The sequence below is a fragment of the Didymosphaeria variabile genome, assembly GCF_027946475.1.
Source record: "Didymosphaeria variabile strain IMI 356815 chromosome Unknown scaffold_5, whole genome shotgun sequence".
In the NCBI taxonomy this organism is placed as follows: Eukaryota; Fungi; Ascomycota; class Dothideomycetes; order Pleosporales; family Didymosphaeriaceae; genus Didymosphaeria; species Didymosphaeria variabile.
In genome coordinates this window covers 1,911,799-1,933,644 of record NW_026611624.1, presented here as the reverse complement: position 1 = coordinate 1,933,644, position 21,846 = coordinate 1,911,799, and the positions used below count along the sequence as shown (strand labels likewise).

Here is a 21,846-nt window from a genome sequence, read left to right as displayed (position 1 = left end):
AAAATGTCTTTTCTTTGTGGGATATGATGCTCATGACATCCGCTGGTCATGCAGTGATTACGGAAAGCGGACGCTGGTCCGACAAGTTGCACATCGTAAAGCCACTGCGCGCACGTCAGTGGACAACAATTGCATACAAGCTGCCTCTGAGGTTATGTCCAGCGATATCTTGAATGCCAATGCATCCCAGGCGCCAAACCTTAAGCTGTATCAAGAACTTACCTGGAATTCAGCGCGTTCCGGATGAAGATGGTATATTCCGGGCTCGAGAGCGAAAGGAGCACCACATAAGACACATAGAACAGCCTTGTCCATATCGCTTTGCATGTGAGATGCGAGCAACGTCTCCTCGTTGTGTGCTGTCAAAGCGGCTGCATGATGCTAATTTCCAATATCTGGTCACACAGTCAGACGCCAAGAAGACAGGCGGCATCTCGAAGTTTATCCGATGGGAATGCTGGAGGCTGGGCTGCGAGACAACAAGTGCTGACATCACGAGGCTGTTCGGGTTTCTACGCTAGTGGCCTACCTGTACCTATCTTGTACCAAGTGTGTCAGCCTGAGACAGCAACCCCTCTGGAGCATCTTCCTATTGCAAGCTCACGTTCCCTTAATAGCACAGAGGTACAGTGCTGTTTAAAGAGAGCCCGAAGTAGTGCGGCCTTGATGGCGTCGAGCAGCTGATGCACCAAGAGCGGGGTCGGTGTAGCCGGCTACCTTACGACCTTGTGTGAATGTCAAGATTACCACGCAATCTGCAAAATCCTTTGGCATACGAATTTATTCTATCCTTCCTTGCATGTGGCCTCTGACGAAGTTTCCCGTAATCGGGTCCTCCTGAAGCTCGACGTCAAAGGCAGAAACATTGTCATCACTGGCGATTGCCGCGGCCTCGGCTTTACCTTCGCGTACTTGCTGGCTCCATGCGGTGTCAACATCGCGGCACTTCACCTGAATGAACAGCCTTCGATGGCAGCCCAGGAAAGAAAGTGAACGCATGCGCGAGAAGAGCTATTGCGGGTAGAATACAGCACAATTAGAATTCCGCCGAAGAGTAGAGGGCGCGTCAATGATAGCGATGGTGTATCTGTACGGAATCGTGAAGGAACTGGTACAAATATTCCCTTTCTGTCACTAGTGTGAAAGACGTCATCGCTGCCGCGGCGAGATGTCCGATAACTACGCCGAATCCCTCGATTCTGTCTGCAACGTGAATTCCCGATCGTCGCAAACCTCGTCTACCATGAGATTTTCACAATTTGTAGCCGCTGGGCTGGTATCGTCTTCAACTGCGCGTGAGATCACTTTCCACCCTGTCTCTGATGTTGCGAACCAACGGGCAATGGGCCACGGAGGAGACTTTGATGTGACAGCAGGTTCAGTCTTTGCAGGTTTAACCACGTATGCCAATCTACCGTACGTTCATTGTCTAGCCGGGGAAGGTACACAAGTCGACAAGTTCGATATTGCCATCCTGGGTGCGCCTTTTGATACCGTGAGTACAGCCTTTCAGTACACATCGCGAGTTGTCCGGATAACATGCGGGTGGATCGCAAAATGCAACTTCTCGTGCCCGTGAAAGGACCAAGCGGGACGGCGCGCAACTTCGTTGTACAGCGTCATTACAGCATGCAGCACAGACCGTGTGGTCATCAGGAAGCCACCCACCCACGCACACTACGCAGGTTCGCAATATCTGATTGATTCTGTATCAGGGATATGGTGGACGTACCGACTATAATGACCTTCTGCAGTCTTGATGGCTGCCACCACTCTCGCTAGCCGCATATAGATCAAATATTTGGCTGGAGCATGTCACCCTTCCAAACATATCCCGTCACTAGAAGGAGAGTCTCTCCGTTTCCGAGCTGACAGGCGCAACAGGGAGTGACAGCTAGACCTGGGGCGCGGTTCGGGCCGAGCGGCATCCGTCGAGGTTCAAGGAGAATAGATCCGGACGCTGCGTGGGACATTTACACGGGTAAGATCCAGCATATCGTTTCGCTATATTAGATTCCATTCTCGAAGCGGCGCTGTGTCGCACGATTAGCATGCGTTGCATCTGCGGCGCCTCAATTCTCCACCCACAGAACAGTGCGAGGCTGAGTTCTCGCGGACGCGACTACTTCTTACTCTATAGAAGAGGCTTCAAGCAAATACTCCTCAAGTTGCCCAACCGCTCGAAACGTACACCGCCTCTAGCAACAATTTCAGAGTCCTAATTCGCACGGTAATTGTAACATAACCGAGTCAGCTGACTCTGTGGTCGATTGCATTAGGGAAGAACGTATTCTATGAATGGGCAAAGATCGTAGACTGCGGCGATGCTCCCTTGACGTTTTTGGTAAGCGTTCAGACCGGAAATTCATTTGAGCAGCTTACTGAGACGGTAGCAAGGACAACACAATAGCGTTAAAGCAGCTTGACACTAGCCATCGGGTAAGTTGCGTTTATGAATCATTGTGTAGTACGCCTTTGTAAAACAGCCTGACACATTGTATTTGATAGATCATATCCGGTCGGTTTTCTAATTCAAGCGAATATCCAGTTCCAAGGATCGTCACGTTGGGAGGAGATCATACCACGACGCTCTCCGCTTTGCGTTCAACCTACCACAACTTTGGATCCGTCAGCGTTATTCACTTTGACAGCCACATAGGTGAGAAGAATCTCCGAAAGGCATAATTTTGGCTAATGTGTGCTGTCAAGACACTTGGGATCCCAAAGTTCTCGGTGGCGGAGTGTCACGTTACGCGTGGGTTTAATATGACTAGTCATGAAAAGCTTGGCTGATCTGTTCCACAGCGGGGTGAATCACGGCACGTTCTTGCATATAGCTCATGAGGAAGTAACACATCGATTCATGCCGGCATTCGAGCTCCAGTGCTTCGACCCAAAGGTGATGTAGCGAACGACGTTCGATGTGGGTTTGAAATGATCAAAGCCAGAGATATTGACCGTGTCGGTGTGTCAGGAGTTATCGAAAAACTTAAGCAACGAGTAACCGGTTCGAAGGTATACGTATCGGTCGATATTGACGTTCTGGATCCAACGTTCGCTCCAGGTTAGTCACAGTCTGAGCACGCTTTGTGACAAGGTGGTAACACGCGCCAATCGAGACCATATCTGACAGACCTGATAGCAACGGGAACTGCCGAAGTGGGCGGTTGGACAACTCGCGAGCTGCTATCGATCCTCGACGGCCTGGCCGGACTTGAAGTCGTTGGCGCCGACGTGGGCATGAAACCCAACGATCAACCTGTACCGCGTACATGCTGACCATCATCAGTCGAAGTTGCACCAATCTACGACAATCCCGGAGAAACTACTGTGCTTGCCGCCGCAGAGGTAGTGCAGTCGTTGCTTCGCTTGATGGTTGCTCAGCCCGTCAAAGCTTGAGCAGCTGTATGGAGGAAAACAGGGCATCGATTAATTTGGCCAGGCGTCTACTAATCTATGAGTCGGCCTTATTTATACCTTGACATGAGCACTTGTCATACAAGTAGTTAAGTCCGTTGAGGTATGCAAAGAAATGAAATCGCACTTGCCTTGCATCGGAGGTTCGACATTGTAAGGGTGGACTGCATAGAAAGCTTCAAAGTAATAAGTCATTTTTGCACTGCATCTTACCTGTTTGGGCTTGCTATGAGTGTGTGAAAATCCTTGTATTGATGAGGGAACACGCTGGTGCATGTGCAGTCGTCGCACGGCATCGTGGGGATGGCGAAAAAGTATGCGTCTTGCCGGATCAGGTCTTAGCGCAGAAACCCCGCCTACCGAGGCCGTGCTGCTTCGCGAACTCCACGAGCGTCTGAACCTCTCTCACCGGTTCAATCGTCCATCTCTCATCATGTCCGACGCATCAGCCCCGCAGAAGAAGGAGAGATTTGCTCCTAAGCAGCCTGTGAATCTCGCGACTCCCAAAGATGATGTCATCACTCGCGACTACCTCACGAAATGCGATGGTACGGTTCGTGTGAAATTCACTGAACGGCAGTGCGCTAACAGATGATCGGTAGGCACAAATGAAGGGTTCCCCACACTAGTAGCCATCAAGGTGAGGTCTAAGCCTTCCAACAGCAAGTCATTCGAGCACTTACTGATAGTCAGGGTGATGTCTTTGATGTTAGTGGCAAAGATACGTACGCGCCTGGCAAGAACTACCATGGTCAGTAACTTCGCCAGCCCTCTATACGGTCAACATATGTTTTCTAATGTAATGCACGCGTAGTCTTTACCGGAAAGGAGCCGAATCGCGCGCTGGGACTGTCTTCTCTGGAATTGAAGGATTGCATTTCAGATTACTCTGACCTTACCGAGGACAAGTTGAAAGTCTTGAACGACTGGCACACGTTCTTCTCGAAGAGGTATAACATCGTTGGGCGGCTCCAACCTGAGAACAGTGCGAGCCTATGAGTGCGGAGGAGGCCAAACGTGTCATGATACCTGAATCCACTTCCTGCCTCACAATAATCTCGATTCTAGTAGTCGCGCCGAACCAACGGTATGACTGTGCCACTGAGGGGTATGCGATGCGCACAAAGCTACCGCGAATTCTGGTGGCTTAGAGATTGTGAAACCGTCAAAGACAACACTTTCGCAGACTGCACAATATCTACCAAGTGGAACACTATTTCCCCAAGCACGGTGCTACTGACGCAAGCCTGTGCAGCACAGCGATGATGTGTGTTCGCCAGCGGATATAGGCGAGCAAGATGATACCGAATGAGTATGTCGACGATTGCATGCACATGCTCGGACAACTTGCGGATAATGAGAGCTGATTAAAGTGGGCGTCTAATCCCTGAAACCGTCCAGGCGGCTTCTATTCCTCATGTTACAGGATAACATACTAACGGCAAAGCCATGCCCAAAAGTAAAACTGCCCCAAAGGTCCGCACTAGACACTAAATGTACATGTGTAAGGTCATTGTACACATTGACACCCGCGATCGATCACCGAAGTCATTGGCGAAACCATTCGAAGCATAAGGAAGCCAAGATCTGAACAATAGCACACCAACAATGCTCATCTACTGCTAGCAAACCCGTACTGCGGCTTTGTGCTGCTGTATTGAACAGCTTGTCTCGATTTGATACACTGATTGCATTCTGACTCGTGTTGCTCCCATTCTCGCTTGATATTCCATGCGCCGAAGCATTGATGGTTGGGGTCGTTGCGGGCGAAGTGGCAAAACTGGATACGCCGGGTGTCATCGTGTCCGCAAGGGACGAAGTGAATCTTCTCAAAGTAGCACATCTTCAGCGTTGTCCTGTCACGCTGGTAAACCAACTTCCAAATCTCAATTTTGTCATGGAGACTTACACTGGAGGTTTCGAGTTGGCGTGACTGTTGATAGGGTTTTGACACGAGGCACAGGTTACCCGCTGTGTTTGTGGACGTGGAGCCTTGTGAAGTTGGAAAATCTGGGGAGGTCTGGGGATTGCACTCCCATGCACATCCACCATTATTTTTATATTTCTGTCAGCCTGCCGTACAACCATGTTTGGACGCGATAGCCGTACACAATGTTCCATTCACGAGCCTTTTGAGCCCCGGTGCGTATTACGACCAGTTATTGGTGGTTCTTCGGGAAGCATGTGTCATGATTGTCAAGCTACGGTCCGAGGAACCAAGTCAAGGCCGATGTCATCGTGCCGATATTTCTAATACTTGCGGTGCCGAGTGTGGAGACGGCTCGGCCTGAGGTATGTGCACGTACTCCACTTCAAGAACATCCTTGTCTACCTCCAGATCTGGGGACGCCTGTTTATGTTGCTTGGGCGCATAGAACCAGAGATATTCGCAGGTGTGTGTGGATGGATTGTGCCTGCGATCTATGGAAACACGCGACACAATTACCGATCAATACGATTCATTGCCCTTAGTCCCGGGCCCTGGTAGTCGCGCAGCCTTAGCTTTGTCGAGTTCGACTGCATACTCGGCGCCGGAAAGCTCGATTCGAGTTACTGAGACAACGACATCTTATTCGGACAATCCACCTCCCCCGTTGATGTTTGCATTGACTTGCTCTCCTTGAAGGCCGCTTATTGCGTCATGGAGAAGTCGTTACGTGTACAAATCCCCCATACACTCATGCGTGTTACTACTCACCCTTTAGCAAAGAGCTATCAGTCCTGTAGCAGCCCAATCCATAGGGGACGCCAACCATGTCCCTAAACCATCTACCGGTTGAAATTGCGATTGTGTGTCTTGTATACAGGTGTAACACGAGCCAGCGGCCCTTCAATGTACACCAACGCAACACCACTACACGAGAATTGGACCACACCCATCTCGCATGCTTCGTAATTTCCGTACGCGATAGTGAATGGCTTTCTAAAAGGTTCTACAGCGTGATGTATTGCAGGCCATCAAACCATGCTATAGCTCAAGTCGTTTCCTCGCCTCGCTACTCTATGCAGACTAAGTATCTGACACACAGATCAGTTCATCATACTGCACCGCGTGGGCACTCGGGAAAGCTCTCTTCGTTAAATCTTGTCTCTTTACTGGTGGAATGCAACAGTCAGCTTTAGTGGGTAGAACGCGTGTCGTGCCATCGTTGACCCCCACACATGATCGTAGATAGTTTTTAACATTATTGCCTAAGGACGCTGCATCATCCCAAAAGCCCAGTGAAACAGATGTCGCACAGCGCTCGAGCACGGACGCGGACTAGCAAAGCCACGTGCAACGTACCGGGCGTTCGTCTGTGGTCTCGGTCACAGCAAGCTCCTTGGGTGGGACGACCCCTGCTTTATCCGTCTAGATTTAGGCATCTCTACGGCTACTTTCTAAGCTTACTCGATGCGCCAGGACGTAATGAGAAAAGAACAGAGCTGTCATTAAACCTTCACCAACAAGCTCATCAGTTCCTTAGGCACATATCCAATGTCGGATTCAGCAAGTTACAGCACCAATCATGTGTGGGTATCTGAACATTCCCAACTCCTATTCCGCTTGCGCCGGTGGTTAATTAATTCAGCATTTCGATTCATGGTGTTTACCTCAAATCATATCAGAGCATCCGGGGTAGTCAATCAAGTAAGACGGCAACGTTGAAGCCAAAAGCCAAGTCGCGGAAGCGGATTCTTTGCAAATCCAACCTCACCGGATTAGGCTTGGTGCACTGCAACAGTATATTGCAAAAGGACCTTGTCGTTTGAATCACCAAATTCATGTTCAAGCTTGCCAGGGTCTATCTTCCCGGTAGAGTAACGTTCGTCTACCGGGGCGGAGCTTTGAATAGAGTAGAACAGTTTTTTCACTTTTCGCCAGATGTGCCTGCCGCTCGACGACATTGCGGAAGCACTTGGCCCAAGAGATACATCAACTCTGTTTAATTGCACTACTCCAGTCTTGTGCTGTGACCACGATGTCAACCTGATACATCTGCTCAGATGGTTTATATAGCCTTATCGGGTCCTATCCGGTGCTTAGTACGACCGATGGGATCTTTTGCCGTGATAGCAAACAGCCTACATACAAGTCACGAATGCCAATGAGAGAGGGATTCCACGGACACACGCGCCGTCTATCAACATCCGGTGGCACGACAGCAGCTCAGGCGGCAACCGCTGAGCCCAGGGACCCTAGGCAACGTTGCAGCTACCAAGTGAGATACTAGGAGCTAACCATTTGTCTATGAGATCACATTGCTCATACCATCCCAGGCCTAGTGCAGCCCAAATGCAATGACATGAACATATGCTTCCACTTCGAGATATGTATGCGTCAATTAATGCGCCAGTCTCCTATTTTGCCAACACAATGCATTGAGCGGGTCGTGCGTTCCTCAAAAGACCGCTTTTGCCACCAACGGCTCACTGACTCGCTACTGCAGCAGAATAGACATATCCGTTCCACGAAATCTTGCCGTGTTCGACCATGCCCCGTAACTTGAGCCTCATCGTCTATTGTCGCACATCAAGCATAGTACCTAGGTAGTACCTAAGACGGTGGGGGTAGTTTTCACCAGATCATTCTCTACAGATTGTTTACTCACTGGGACCTGCTCCGATCATTTGTGGCCCTCCAGAGTCCACGACCTTGTTCGGGGTCTATAAGAAGCCTTGTGAGAAACATCAACACCTGTCTATCAGTGTCGTCGTAACTCGGCGCATTGTCATCAACTGACCTCGAGTTCAGAGTGCCCCGGGGATGCGGGTATTCAAGGAACCGTAAGGATCGTATTTGTACATGCATGTCGCCGTCTTCATCGATGGTATGACAGCCCAGCACGGAACCTGTGTAGGACGGGGTCCAGGCCTACCCAGTAACAGACCGGGACCAGGGACCTCGCAACACGAGCAGGCGAGAAACTGCAAGATAGGAGTTCTCGCTCTTTCGCAGCGAAGCTTCACACACGACAGGGTGTCCGATACCCAACAGTTCCGGTCGACTCAGGGATCAGCCTCGCGGTTCCATTCGACGATGTCAACGGCTATCTGCCTGTTTTACGATATCCAGATCAGTGCGCAGGCTCGTTGCATCGACACTACTTGATAGGTACTTGCACGACATCCGCATACAAATACATGACGGCCCCAACGGGGCACCGGGAACTCTTCCGGTCGCCATTAACTCCAGTTAGTGCTTTACTGGACTCGAAGAATAGGAAACCCCCCACTTTGCCCTACCTCGTGCTGGCTTCCGGGTTCTGAGTCGCGCTGCGTGCAGCTTCGTGTCTGGCGAGGTGCATATGGTAACACGGCAGCAAGCGCGAGCAACGCATCATTGGCCTGAGTATGCGTGACGCTGCGGGTTGCAGGGTCCACCAGGAAAGGATCCGCGGGCATGGGACATAACGAAAAGATGACAATTCACACTGTCAATGTTCACAAACCGGTGGAGAAAGACAAGACCTTCCTAATATAGCAGATTCGTCGCGTGTTATTAGCGGCTTGCAGCAACGATCCCACACATCACAGAGATTAGACCTTGCCTGCTCACGCGCCCATTGCGCCCGGAAGGAATCAAAACCTGCGATCTGAGCTCGAAACCTGGGAAAATACATCGAAGTGACACTGGACACCGGACGTACGCACGAATCGCCAGCAGCATACGGTAACCGTGCACAACATTATACTCAGTGACATTTTCGGCTATCAACATCACGCTTTGCCCTGCTTTCTTGTCCTCCTGGCCATCCGCTTCTTCTGTATGATCTGTGCACGCTGCTTGGCCTTCGCATCGAGCTTGCTCTTCGCAGCATCTTCACCCGCATCCGCGGCGCCCGATCCCTGATCCTTCCTCTTTCCCACCTTCTCACCTCCCGTACCCGACTCGCGTTTCCGCTTTTTGTCGCCCTTCCTTTCGCGGCCTGAGTCAGCCTCCTCCCCGTCCTTGTCGGCCGGCTTGGGATCCTTGGCCTTGCTCTCCCTGTCCGAGCGCCGAGCGACGACGTTCGCGTTCTCAATGGCAAACTCAACGATGAGCCTCTTCTTCTTGTCCTGATGCTCTTCCTTCGCCGCTTTCTTGCTCTTAGGTTGTGTTGCTTGTGTTTTGTAGTCGACGGCGTGTCCGTTGAGCCAGCGCAATCCCATGAGCGCACTACGATGCGTGTAGAACTCAATGAAGCCATACCCACGACTCCTACCAGCACCGCTCTCCTCGGTAATCTTGCTTCCAGCGGGCGTCTCGAAGACAACCTTGGCTTGTTTAACAATACCCTTGCCCATACGCTTTCTCGCTTTCTCAGCATTGAGCATGGCGTCACCGCCACGAGCCAGTTCTTCGGCCGACAGGCGCTGTCGCTTGCCTTCCTTGACGTCGGCGGCGAAGCCGACAATAGCCTGGCGTGCGAGAGCCTTGAGATCTTTGGACGTGACAGTGCGGGGAAGGTTGCGAACTGCGAGACGGGTAAGAGAAAGATGCAGCGAGGGGTTCTTCTCGATCTGCTTCTTGCGTTGGTCTGCACTCTCTTGTCGCATCTTGATCTCTGATGGAGACAGTTTCTGGTACAAAGGTGATTTAGTATCGAGAGTACCCTCAGAGAGGAGGTACAGACGGCGCTTATCCTTGTCACGATTAAAACGCGAAGCTTGCCCTTCAGCAGTGAGGCGTACAGCTTCGGTTTTGTCGACAGCGCGGGAAATCTGGAGGACTCGGCCATCCATTGTGTAGCGGCCCGTTGGGTCGGCATCTTCGTTTTCTAGGACAGAGTGTGCGATGGTGATCTGTGTACCGTCTCTTCGATCGGCGGTGACTCGTTGCAACTTTGTTGATGGTACGCCCTTTAGACAATCAATCATGTCTTCTTCTTTGTAGAAACGAACGAAGCCAGTGCCTTTTGGTCGGTCGGTTTCGTGGTCCATCACAACTCGAGCGTACGCGATCGGACCAAATTGCTTGAAGTGCTCGAAGAGGCTATCGTCGTCGGCTGTGAAGGGAAGGTTTCGGATGAAGACGGTGTAATCGGGAGCTCTGGGTTTGGCATCTTCGAGGGCTATGCCGCCTTCTTCGTCGCTGTCAGAGACGTCTTCGTAGTCGGTATTGCTGTCATCTTCGTTCTCGTCGTCACTTCCTGCGTCGTCGTCCTCTTCCGAGCCCTCAGCTGAAGATCTATCGTTCTCGTCCTCATCTTCATCACCCTCTTTGGACTCGTCTTTCTGCCTGACTTCTTCAGCATCCAATTGCTTCTGCAAATCCTGCCAAGCGTCCTTGTCGACCGCCCAATCCACAGCAATTTGCCTACCGTCGATTTCCTTTCCGTTCAACTCCTCCATCGCCTTCTCTGCATTCTTCTTTCCTCTGAGTGCCACAAATCCGAAACCTCTCAGCTCGCCGGTCGGCTTCTTGGGCAGCTTCGTGAAGTGTACCTTTCCATAGCTCAAGAACAGCTTCTGAAGCTGCTCCGGCGTCTTGATACTCCAAGGCAAATTCCGTACAATAAGCTTCGGCGCCTGGTTTTCCTTTATCGCCTGTTCGCGCTCGGCTCTCGCTCTCGCACCCGCAGAAACTGCAGGCGCAGCGGTATCCGCATCACGATGACGCGCCTCGGCGACCTCAACCTTGATCTTCTTGCCTTGTAAGTCAGCTCCATCGAGTTCCTCTTTTGCGCGCTGCGCATCCTCGGCGTCGGCGAATGTGACGAAGCCATAGCCCTTCGAAGCCTTTGTTTCCTTGTCAAGAACGACGAGAGCGTATTTGATAGGGTAGTTCTCAGAGAAGAAATCGGTGAGGTCTTCGGTGGTGACAGAGGAAGCGAGGGAGCGAACGAAGAGCTGCCTGCGCGACTGGGTAGCTTTGGAGGGGCTTGCGGTGGTATGAGAGGGTTCGTCGGCGTCTGCGAGAGCCGTCGTGGCTGAGGCGCCGTCCTCCGACAGTCGCTGGCGTTTTCTACGAGGTGCCATCGTTGATATCTGGTGGGAAAGTAGGACTTCACTTTTGTTTACGCTGTTTAACTTTTTGCGGATTGCTCCGAAAATTTCCAGGCCTCGGCGCTTCGTTTCACCGCGCTCAAGATTTTGATGGACCGACCAGTCCCAGATGAGCTAGCGCTGACTGTGACCAATCACAACATACGATGATGCAGGTGTGGTTCATATGCGAGATGGAATTCACGTCCAATCGGGATTATCGCGAATAACTTCTTCAGACAGTCGCAAGAAATTCTCGTTCATTCTATGTAGATTTCTGAAGATTATCAGTCAATGCGTGACCTTTGATACAGTAGCCTCAATTCATGCCAGCAAGGACATCGTTTACCCAGCAGTGCAGTGCTCATCAGAGCAGCTGACCTTTTCAAGAACGTTATCAATATCTGCATTCTTCTTAACCTAGCCACGTCGATGGTTATGACGATTCTACTCATTTCTTTAGTCTTCGCGAGTGGTCGGCTTGAATCGAAGCATCTTTCAAGCTAGAGTACGGGGAGCAACAGCCAGAATTTTGGCGGAACCCAAACGCCCTCGCTGGCCAACACATGGAACCAAAGAAAGCCTGTATCGATTTCTCCAAAATTTATTGGTGTATAAATGTGTTCCGCCTCCAAGACATCGGGTATTTCTAGAACGTTTGATAACCTTGCTTTCATTGATACTCGATATGGCGTCAGTGAACGCCTTCGCTATCCTTTTGACAGCCGCTGTCTTATTTAAGGGCTAGAGGTGATCTTCGAACTCCTGAACCGCCTTGCTGACTTGCCATCTATGGTCAGAATCGAGCCGCCTTTGCTGATATATCGCCAGTTATGAAGAGTTCGTTGTAATGTTCCGTATTCGCCGTCCGTTCAGCCTCTGCGCGGAAAATTCTTCAAGATCCCATACTTTTCTTCATATTCAAACCAGAGTCTGTCAACGAGAAGTCGCCAGATTTTCCGTCGCTCCCATTCATCAGGGAACGCGGAGTGTATTTAGATGGATGCGAGATTCGAAAGCTGGGTCGAGTGTTTACTCGATTCGTCGTGAGGAACAGTTTGCCTTGATCATGTTCAATCCTCCGGCTGGAAACTGCGGTGCGACTTAGTCAACATTCGGCAAAACGCCAAACTACTCGAGTTGAGGGCGTTGCATACTGTCTAGTACGCTGTCTCATCTTCATGAACCCTGCTTATCCCTAAAAAGAACTTCTAACATATTGCAGCACGATTTTCAGTCTGCTGATTCCTGCGTCGTACTCTGGAAAAGCATGCGCGCTTGAGTTCATGCTCCCTCAGATTGAGGATGCCTTCATGCCGTACACCCACGAGGGCGAGGGCCATTTTTCTTTCTCATGGTACTAAAACAAAGGCACTAACGCAATTGAATCACGCAGAACTCGCAGCCTAAGATCGAAACGACATGGGAAGTCGTGGACCAAACGATTGTACTGGGCAACGAGTATATGCTGAACAACAGTATTTCAGACCTATTTGGCCGTGGGCGCAGAAGTGAGATCTCATCTATTATGATGCTGGTGCATTGAGGCTAATCGGCGCACAGATGACATGACTCTCAATTATCTCGAGAACTGGAGCAAGTGCCCAATCGGATTCTTCGTCGAGGTATCGTAGGTGGTCAAGAGTCGGATCTTGTGAGGCACATATTTCTTGTGTATCATGGTAGCTGGTTCGCGCTCAAGTATACGGTGAGGATATGCCCGGGCCCCAAAGCGTATATAGGGTTATCTTCTTGTTTATACTTTTTCGCTTGAGGCTGTCGATGTCTTGACACTCAGGTAGATCACGTCTGTTTGTTTATGGGTAGTCATTACCAACGTTTCTAGACACCGCCGACTGAGCTTGCAATTCATCGGTTTGAGCAATGGGCAACGCATCGGGTGGGTTTCGGGATATGTGCACCGTTGACGAAGGTCATCTTTGTAGAGTTGAAGCTGGGGATGGAGCATTACCGTCCCGCGTAGTATCGCATATCTTAAGATCTGGTTCAAACACATTGTTATTGTGAGAAGACTTGTCCAAGATTATCAAATCCTAACAGTGTCGGATGTGCGGTGAGCTCGTAGCAGGACAACAAGGGCTTTTTCAATTTGCTTTCTCGTAAGTGGGTATTGCGTAGCAAGTGCTCTGTTCTTTTCTCTTCTGTTCTGATTTTTTTCACGCGGTTTGCATGGGGCGCTGGCTCTTGTCCCAGTGGAGTTGTCGCAGGTGTCTCGGGCAGAATGGTGCCCATGACAGACAAAACCGTAAGTGCATAATTTTAAGTCATCGGGTTGTAAGAGAATGCGAGCTGTCATGAAAGCTATCGTGTTCGAGAGACGCGGGTACTGGCGTTGGCAAGCGAGGCACGTTGCATAGATAGTATCGTGACATGAGTCGCCAAACTTCACGGCGCACGCTTCCCGCTTCGGGGGGACGGAACCGAAGGGCTCCACAGCGGGGCAGCAACCTCATCAGCGCACAACTTTCTCGACGTCACGTCAACAGGAAAAGAAAGGCTTCGAGCAATAATGATCCTCTAAGTACCAGTCGCTATCCAGCGACGAGAGGGAACGCTCAGTAAAGTAGTACATAAAGGATGCCGCCACCTCACCCGGCTAGCAACCCACAGAGATCCCGCAAGAGCCCACCAACCGCCGAATTGCACGACGATACGCATCGCACACCATACCAGGCACGCAGCGCGCAAAACCATGCTATCCGCGATAGAGCGAGCCTCGCTCTTCCCTTTTGGAATCCACATGCGCTCGAGTGCATAATCATGTCCGTGATCCACCGATGTCGGAGTGCAGAATATGGTCGAGGCCGTGTAAGAAGTCATGTTGGGGAAGACGGGGGCGAGTCATTCACTACTCGTCACCGCCCTTCTTCTTTTTCTTGGATGGTGGGGGTGCACCTTCCTTCTTCTGGTGTACGACGAAGCGCGTGTAGCACTCTTCAGGATCCCACTCGAAGCCGGCGAGATAGGGGCTTTCGCCAAGCTCATCGTCTGCCTGATACCGATTGTCAGCAGGTTGATTGAAGAGTCGGCAGCACGATTGGGGAAACAACGAAGCATCAGGATGGGCAGAATGCTGGCAATGAGGCTGGAATAGCCCGAGGAGATCAAGACGTACCTTCTTCTTGAATTGTTTGTAGATGGCGTCCAGCGCATCCTTGATGGTGACACCCTTCAGGTTCCGTGCGGTGACTTCAAGCCCGAGCGGGAAGTGCAGGTCGATTTTGCGGACGAGCGGAGAGGTTAGAGGCTTCTTGAGGACCTCTGGGTCGTCCACTGTCGTGGGAGACTTGTTTAGCTTCCTATCGATCATCGTCAGCCTGGTAGAATCGAGCGAGGGTCTACCGCGGGGAGCCGGGCAGCAGCCAGCTGATCAGTCGACTGCGGCGGACGAATCCAAACCAAGGGCAACAGAGGCGTCAACTCACCAGCTCAGCTTCTGAGTCTCGGGTGCAATCTCGATCTTCTTGCCTTCCTTCTCTGTCGGCGTGTCAGCCCCACAACCCCTCACTTGAACCCTGGCGCATGCAATTGGCACGGCGGGTAGAGCAACTCACCGAGATCAGCCATGTTGAAGACATCGGCGCGCAGGGAGCTTGCTCTCCGCTTTGCAGGCTCTTTCTTGGGCTCCTCGACAAGGGAGTCGACCTTCTTGAGGGAGTCTGCGGTGTCAGCTGCCATTGTGGTGGTGGCCCAGCAAAGGAAGCTGGTGTGGAGAGAGCTGGATATAAGATGGAGCTCAACGAATGGGCTCAAAGAATAGTGCGTGAGAGAGGTTGTTCGGTCAGGCACAGGTAAGAGTGGAATGAAGAAGAGAAGGAGGGACAGGCGCTGGCGATGAGGGGTTATTCAAGCTGGCGTCCAGGACAGGAGACAGTCACTTGATCACGGCACCATGGTCCAATCGCGACCCACCCACCGTTGTGAGCACGGCGCACGGACGGGGATCGCAGGGGAATGCGGGGTAAGCTCCGCCAGCTCCCTTTGACGGCACCGGCGAAGCCCTGCCGCGCGCCAGCAAAAGCACAAAGACACATGAAGAGGCTCTGGAACAGTCTTGTTTCTGTCCTGCAGAGCCGCTGCTGCATCGTGACGCCGTGTTGAGGCTCTGGGAGTGGTGCGCTCAACGTGGAACGACCATCACGCGAGCTCGGGAGGTTCAGGTTACGTCATCCTGGTTCAAAATACGCATTGCTTGTAGAACTCTCCGACGCGCCGATGCATCCTCAGTATGTCCACATGATGCTTATTCGATACACGTTCGGTCCGAGCGGCGCAACCCAGTCAATTGGACGCGGAGATCGTCCCATTGTCAGTGGGACGTCTCGCTGTGGGTAGCGCTGCCTTCCTGACCCACCTTACAGAGGTGTTGCAATACACAGTACTTGAACACTCAGTCGATTGTGATATCCGCCATGGATTACGCCGTAAGCCTAGTCAAGCTACATTGTCAGCTATACAAGATACGTTAACATTGCGTTTGCTACACGTAGGAACTTAATGTGCGTTCTCTCAGCAGGCGTATATCCATAGAGGCAGGATGTGGTTCACTTGCAAAGCGCTTCACGTGAACATGAATGCATCAGCAGCACATCTTCCATTTAGTGATATTTGTCTACTTCTTAATCTCGTCTACGGTGGTTGAAGCTGCCATATCAGAGCTTCATACAATACAAGCCTTGATTTATGAATGTCCTACGATTCGCCTAGGCGTGTATAGCTCCTCGAGATACTTTTCCTCCTCCTCCGTCAGCGTCTTGCCTCTTGCCTCAAGTGCCTCGTCAATCCTCTTTTCCGAGCTGAAGCCGATGATGGGCGATGTGACCCGCTTGTTAATCCAGGCCAGTGCAACAGAGCTCATGCTCCAACCATGCTTCTTCGCCAGTTCTTCCACGCGCTCAATGGTCTTTCTGTCCGCTTCGTTCTGTGGGCCGGTGGTCGAGGTGCCAGCCTTCTTCTCGCTTTCCGAACGAATCGTCTCGCCGTAAGCAGCAGCAGGGCGGGCAAGATGACCACGGCAAAGGGGTGCCCACTGTGTGCTGTTAGCCGATATGACAACCGCAAGGCGCTGGAAGGCTCACGGGTATCAGACCCACTCCAGTGTCGTTGCAGAACCTGTTCATCTCACGCTCCTCCTCCCTGTAGAGCAAGTTATAGTGATTTTGCATGCTCACGAACTTGGTCCATCCATTCTTCTCCGCGACGAACTGCATCTGTGCAAATTGCACAGCCCACATCGAACTGGCACCGATATATCGTACCTTTCCATTCTTAATCAAGTCATGCAACGCCTCCATCGTTTCCTCGATAGGCGTGTTTGGGTCGAAGCGATGGATTTGCAACAGGTCGATGTAGTCAGTGTCTAAGCGCTGGAGTGAGTTGTTCACTGCGTTGAAGATGGCAGCGCGCGAAAGTCCACCTTGGTTGGTGTAGTCCCTGATTTGAGGTAGCTCTTTAGGGTACTGGATGGCTCGGAGCTCAGGCTGTTCGCCGACGTAGCCGTAACATTTTGTGAGGATGACCAGCTTCTCGCGCGGAAGGTTGTACTTTTTGATCGCCTTGCCGATGATTTCTTCAGAGACACCGTTCGAGTACACGTTTGCTGGTTCACGTCAGTGGCAATAGCTGATTGAGCAACCAGGCAGCTTGCATACCGGTGTCCCAAGTTGTAACACCCTTGTCGTAGGCTGATTTGAGAAGGGGAAACGTTTCTTCCTCCTCAATGACCCAGGGTTGCCTTGTGCATGTTAGTAAACATACTAAGCATGAGAGACACGGCACGACGGCCCGCGTACGCTGCCTTACCATTTTTTGGACCCAAAACTCATGGCACCCAAGATGGGAACTGATACCTTCAATCCACTCTTTCCTAGTCTTCTATACTCCGCTTTAGACTCCTTGAGGAGCTTTTGAACCAACGCATCCGTCATCGTGGCGACAGAATTGCTGTAGACCGTAATGGCGGGGTTGTGAGCTCAACCGTGGGGTGGGCACGTAGTGGGGTATTTCTGTGACGGCAGGAAGGCGCAGATAGCGGTACAACATCCCACTGGGGTCATCAATGGCTTTTTATATCCGAACATCGTGACGTACGAACGGCTGATTAGGAAGCGAGACGGATGAATACGTCTCAGATGGCGGATTTTGCGGTGATAGATGGCACCCGTAACATCGACACATCCATGCCTGCTGATGCCATTCTAACGCGCTTTGGGAATCCCATGCCCCGCTTGTTCTAAGATGGCAAAAATGCAAATTTGGTGCGAGAACAACTCGACATAGTCTCGGGAGTTTCAAGTTCCAGAATTCGCAGGGTGTTAAAGGGAAGCTGCATTGTGAGCGCATATTTCCGCTAAGCATATTCAAATTCTGCTCTAGATCGTACAAATAGTTAGCATACTGGGCACTGTATACGGTGTACAGCGTGTGCATCTTATAAACGCCTGAGGGGACGGATAGGAATAGTCGCCCGGGTTAGCCAAAACCCCGTGCATATACCGCATTTCTCACACTACCAAGATACCAGGCTTCACGTGGTAAACGCAGACGCATGCATAATTCATTCACCGCCAGGCGGCGAGCAAGCTGGTATCAAGTTTTTGTTCGTTGAACATGATTTTGAGCTATGTCCCCAATGGCGCCTGTTTGCACACCCGAATGCAGGAAAGCTCATATGCCCGTAAAGAAACCCGTACCCTCATGACCCGCTTATGCGTCCTCAACAATGTTACCCCGCTCCGAAACGTACAGACCGTCCAAGAACTTTCGGATATCCTTGTTGCGAACACGGCAGATCTGCTGGATGTCGGCGGCGCTCTGGGAGACGTCCTCGAGGCTGTTTCCAGAGAGCTGGAGCTCGTCCTTGACGTTCTTGGAGGCCTCGACGTTGACACCGGGCCTCATGTTGACCCTTCGGACGATCTTCTCGCCAATGAAGTTTCGGATCTCAACCTCGAAGCAATCGGTCTCCTTGTTCTTCTCAACGTTGACGTTGATGGGGAAATGGGCGTAGACGTATCGCATCTTGTACTTGAAGCCCTTGGTGACACCGATGATCAAGTTGTTCTATTCCAGTCAGCTCTACTATCATATGTTCTAGCTCAATCGAGGAGGCGGGCGCGACGTACGATGATAGTGCGGACGGTGCGGAGGGTGGCGACGCTCTTGCGCGAACCGTGGTGGAGCTCGATCTTGATGAGGTTCTTCTTGGGCTGTCCAGCATTTAGCTCATGTACCAACCCAGCGTCATTGTCCACGTACGTGTGTGAAGGAGACAGCCAAGTGACCCAACGACTTGGAAAGTTTGCCCTGGAATTGTAAGTCGGGTATCCCGTGTATTTTTGCGACGTGCTTACTCGGGGACCTGCGGAGCATAGTCAGTAAAAATATTACTTCTCAAAGCCAAGCAAATCACTCACCCTCAACAACGACATTCCTGGTTTTGATAGCGACCTTGACCCCCTCGGGGATCTCGAGAAGTTCCTCGGAGTGGCTGTTACGCAGTTGTCAGTCCAGTTTCCTGTGGTTGAAAGGGTTGCGAAAGGGCGAGTAGAGCCCAGCGTCAGGCTTGTATTCGTCGGCTGGGGCTCGTGGGACAGATGGTGCAATTCGGTAGGGAAAGCGTGTAATACGGTCGGGGAAGCGTACATGTACTTCATCTTGACGGCGGCGTCGTGGGTTGGTGTTGTTGTCGCTGGTAGCTGCTGAAAATGAGAAGTTCTAGCAGCCGCGACGCTTGTGTGGGCTTCTTGGCTCGGTTATTTTTTCGCTCTTTCCTCCTTGGGCGCTAGCGTGGTGCGAGTTGACCCTGCGACCGTGAAACTCATGCGACATCTTGTGCACCTTGTTGTGTTGCCATGTTGAACGACCCGTAAAATTCTGCTATCACTCGCTCTATGCTGCTGCGTCTAAAATCCTCGCCTGCAAGTGTTGCTCGATCTCCTCGTGACCTTCAGCGGTTGCCCCGAGGCTTTATGTCTCGACTTCTGCAATACATACCATTTCAGTCCTTTACCTACATACTTGTACTGCGCTCCTCTTCCGAACACAATACTATGGACGGTCGTTGAGATCCAAGACGGGTATTATGTTCATAAGTGCGCACTTGCGATGCTATAATCTATACAAGTGGCCCCTTCTGCTTGCAAATTTCCCATGGACCGCCTTCCGCAGCTGCTACGTACATGGCTCGAAGCTTGTGCTTCGAGACGTGGTCCCCATTCAATACCTCTATAAACGCGTTCGTCTTTTGCGCGCACCATTCTTCCATGAACGTTGCTTTTTCTCCTTCCCAAACCTGGTCTTGTTCCATGCTATCATGTGTCATTCTCCGCCACCAAGTACCGTATGCCACTTGGAGAGGTAACCGCATGATGAGTGCGCCTAACAGGAACGGCTCCTGCTTCTCTGCGTACTGAACAGACGCCGCTATCAATGCTGCACATTGGGCTTCCTCCTCTTCTAAATCCGCAGCATTAAGGATCGGCGAGAACGGGAAAGTGGTCCTCAATGTCGCACACAAATGAAGGACCAGGATTCGCACATAATAGCAGCGAACCACGCCCTCGAAGATGTTGAACCACTCAAACTCGAGCGACTTCGGACAGTATCTTGCCAGCTCTTCGTCGAGTGTATCCACCGACGCTGCGCCTGTGATCAACACCGCGTCGATCCTGGAAGCTATTATGTCAGAATAGCGGCAATAGAGATGCTCCGCTAACGATAACGCCTCTATGCTTGCGTCAGCGTGGAAAGGGTCACTGCGGACCTGTCGAACCAACGCTACCAATCGAGGCAATTGGATCATATGCCGCGCAATCTCCGTGGATATGCAAGTGAAGTCTTCACGTTCCCTTTCTGGATTCTCCGGTGGTGGTGAGTCCAGCCATCCAGTTGAGTCGAAGGTGGATTGACAGCCACCCAAAATAGCTTCTGAGAACTAGAGTCATAAGCCTATGTATACTAAAGTATTTCGGAGTGGTACTTACATCGTGATTCAGCGCAGCATAGAACAACGATCGACTCATGTCATCTGCCTTTACTTGCGGTCCCCGTGCTAATAGTAACTGAATGAGTCCCTTGTAATGTGACTGCCACCTCAATTCCCGAAAAGCAAAGACTTCCTGTGCACAGTCAGTCGCTGGTCTTTCAAGTGAGTACTACCCGGGATGATGATGACTTTCTCACCTCGAATAATAAAAGGATATTCACTGCTGCCAATGTCTCGGTCGCAAACTTCGTATCGTCGTCAGAATATAGGACATTCTGTAAACTCACTAGCGCAGCACTATATGTTCTGCTCGTAACCGCATCGATCACCCCTCTATTGCTGTAGTAAGCCGCGTTTGCGGTTATGAAACAATCTGCTGCGTCGTCCAGCGCTGGATTTCGGCCGAGCCTTGCTGGCACCGACGATATCCAACAACCCCAAAGGAAGGTCGAATTCCAATTGGCGCCATTCTCACCCAGTATGTTTGAGAACCCCGCGCAGAGACACACTTCACGAGAGAGCATTGGTCGAGGTATACCCGCGTTTTGAAGATTGGAAAGTCTTCTCCCACTCGGACTACGCTCACTTGTGCGGCATCTTGACTTTGACACCGTACTGAAAGTGTGGAAGACGCCTTCTCCCAACTTAGCTCCCTTGACCGATCGGATCGTCAAAGTCTTGGCTCTATCTGCCACAAACTCGTGTCTTCTGTTCGAAGGAACTAAGTGTTCATCCTGCATGTTCCGGAGTGCGAGATCGGTACGGCCACTACCCGTTTCGGCAGTTCGCACTTTTGAGAACCGCGAAGTTTTCGAATATTCGTATGCACAAGGTCGATTCTTCTTCCGGCATTGGCTGCATGTCGGACGTTTCTCATCGCACTGCAGGCATTAGCGAAGGTAATTTGATCCACTAATGAATGCTCACTTTCACTTTGCGTTGTCGGCAGACGTCACATTTGTCTTGCTGGGTCATTCTGTTCGCTATTTCGGATTTCACGTTGAGCAGTGCTGATTGAAACTCGGCTGTTCCAGTACTATGAGTCTTCTCAAAATTCCAGATTCATAGTACCTAAGCTATTAAATCGCAAATGGAGTGAAAAGCTTGAACACCCTGCGGCTTCCCGAACGAAATCTGAGGGTGCTTATCAGCAATAACCCACCGAGGTGAGACCTATTAGCAGGCATGAAAACCGCAAGCAAGGGTATTGCGTGCGCCGTGCCTATGGCAAAACGGTGTGGTTTCTATGATTCTATGAAGCCCGAGCGCGAAACCTCGCATTTTCTAACCACTTTAGGTGGTGATTTGCCAGCCTTGTCTGGCGTCAGACGCCGGCTACACATCTCATTCGTTGACAGCAGCCTTACTGTGGGGCGGCTCAGCCCTACCACTTCCCAGGAACAAAACCTGTCGGCGCAGATATTATTGCAATTACGACTTCGATCATCATGCCGACCCTCTGGGTTCCTGCTCTT

The 21,846-nt window shown here is 51.2% G+C and overlaps 6 protein-coding genes across 6 annotated transcripts; 1 reads left to right on the top strand and 5 right to left on the bottom strand.

Moving 5' to 3' along the window:
- Positions 1-3,850: 3,850 nt before the first annotated feature.
- Positions 3,851-4,416, top strand: N0V89_007118 (uncharacterized protein; the record flags this gene model as incomplete). Its single annotated transcript, XM_056215884.1, has 4 exons — positions 3,851-3,965; positions 4,020-4,057; positions 4,111-4,168; positions 4,232-4,416. 4 exons carry the CDS (start codon positions 3,851-3,853, stop codon positions 4,414-4,416), a joined length of 396 nt encoding a protein of 131 aa, XP_056070131.1.
- Positions 4,417-9,117: 4,701 nt separating this feature from the next.
- NOP4 (RNA recognition motif-containing protein) lies at positions 9,118-11,358 on the bottom strand (the record flags this gene model as incomplete). Its single annotated transcript, XM_056215883.1, has 1 exon — positions 9,118-11,358. One exon carries the CDS (start codon positions 11,356-11,358, stop codon positions 9,118-9,120), a length of 2,241 nt encoding a protein of 746 aa, XP_056070130.1.
- A 2,875-nt stretch (positions 11,359-14,233) lies between these two features.
- N0V89_007116 (uncharacterized protein) lies at positions 14,234-15,063 on the bottom strand (the record flags this gene model as incomplete). Its single annotated transcript, XM_056215882.1, has 3 exons — positions 14,234-14,684; positions 14,811-14,862; positions 14,940-15,063. The coding sequence occupies 3 exons, from the start codon at positions 15,061-15,063 to the stop codon at positions 14,234-14,236; spliced, it is 627 nt and encodes a 208-aa protein (XP_056070129.1).
- Positions 15,064-16,066: 1,003 nt separating this feature from the next.
- Positions 16,067-17,312, bottom strand: N0V89_007115 (uncharacterized protein; the record flags this gene model as incomplete). The annotated part of the gene is made up of 4 exons (XM_056215881.1): positions 16,067-16,414; positions 16,464-16,984; positions 17,037-17,119; positions 17,188-17,312. The coding sequence occupies 4 exons, from the start codon at positions 17,310-17,312 to the stop codon at positions 16,067-16,069; spliced, it is 1,077 nt and encodes a 358-aa protein (XP_056070128.1).
- A 778-nt stretch (positions 17,313-18,090) lies between these two features.
- RPL9B (60S ribosomal protein L9B) lies at positions 18,091-19,040 on the bottom strand (the record flags this gene model as incomplete). Its single annotated transcript, XM_056215880.1, has 6 exons — positions 18,091-18,447; positions 18,510-18,593; positions 18,643-18,690; positions 18,738-18,745; positions 18,801-18,874; positions 19,030-19,040. The coding sequence occupies 6 exons, from the start codon at positions 19,038-19,040 to the stop codon at positions 18,091-18,093; spliced, it is 582 nt and encodes a 193-aa protein (XP_056070127.1).
- Positions 19,041-19,501: 461 nt separating this feature from the next.
- On the bottom strand, positions 19,502-20,408 carry N0V89_007113 (uncharacterized protein; the record flags this gene model as incomplete). Its single annotated transcript, XM_056215879.1, has 2 exons — positions 19,502-20,320; positions 20,370-20,408. The coding sequence occupies 2 exons, from the start codon at positions 20,406-20,408 to the stop codon at positions 19,502-19,504; spliced, it is 858 nt and encodes a 285-aa protein (XP_056070126.1).
- Between the last annotated feature and the right edge of the window lie 1,438 nt (positions 20,409-21,846).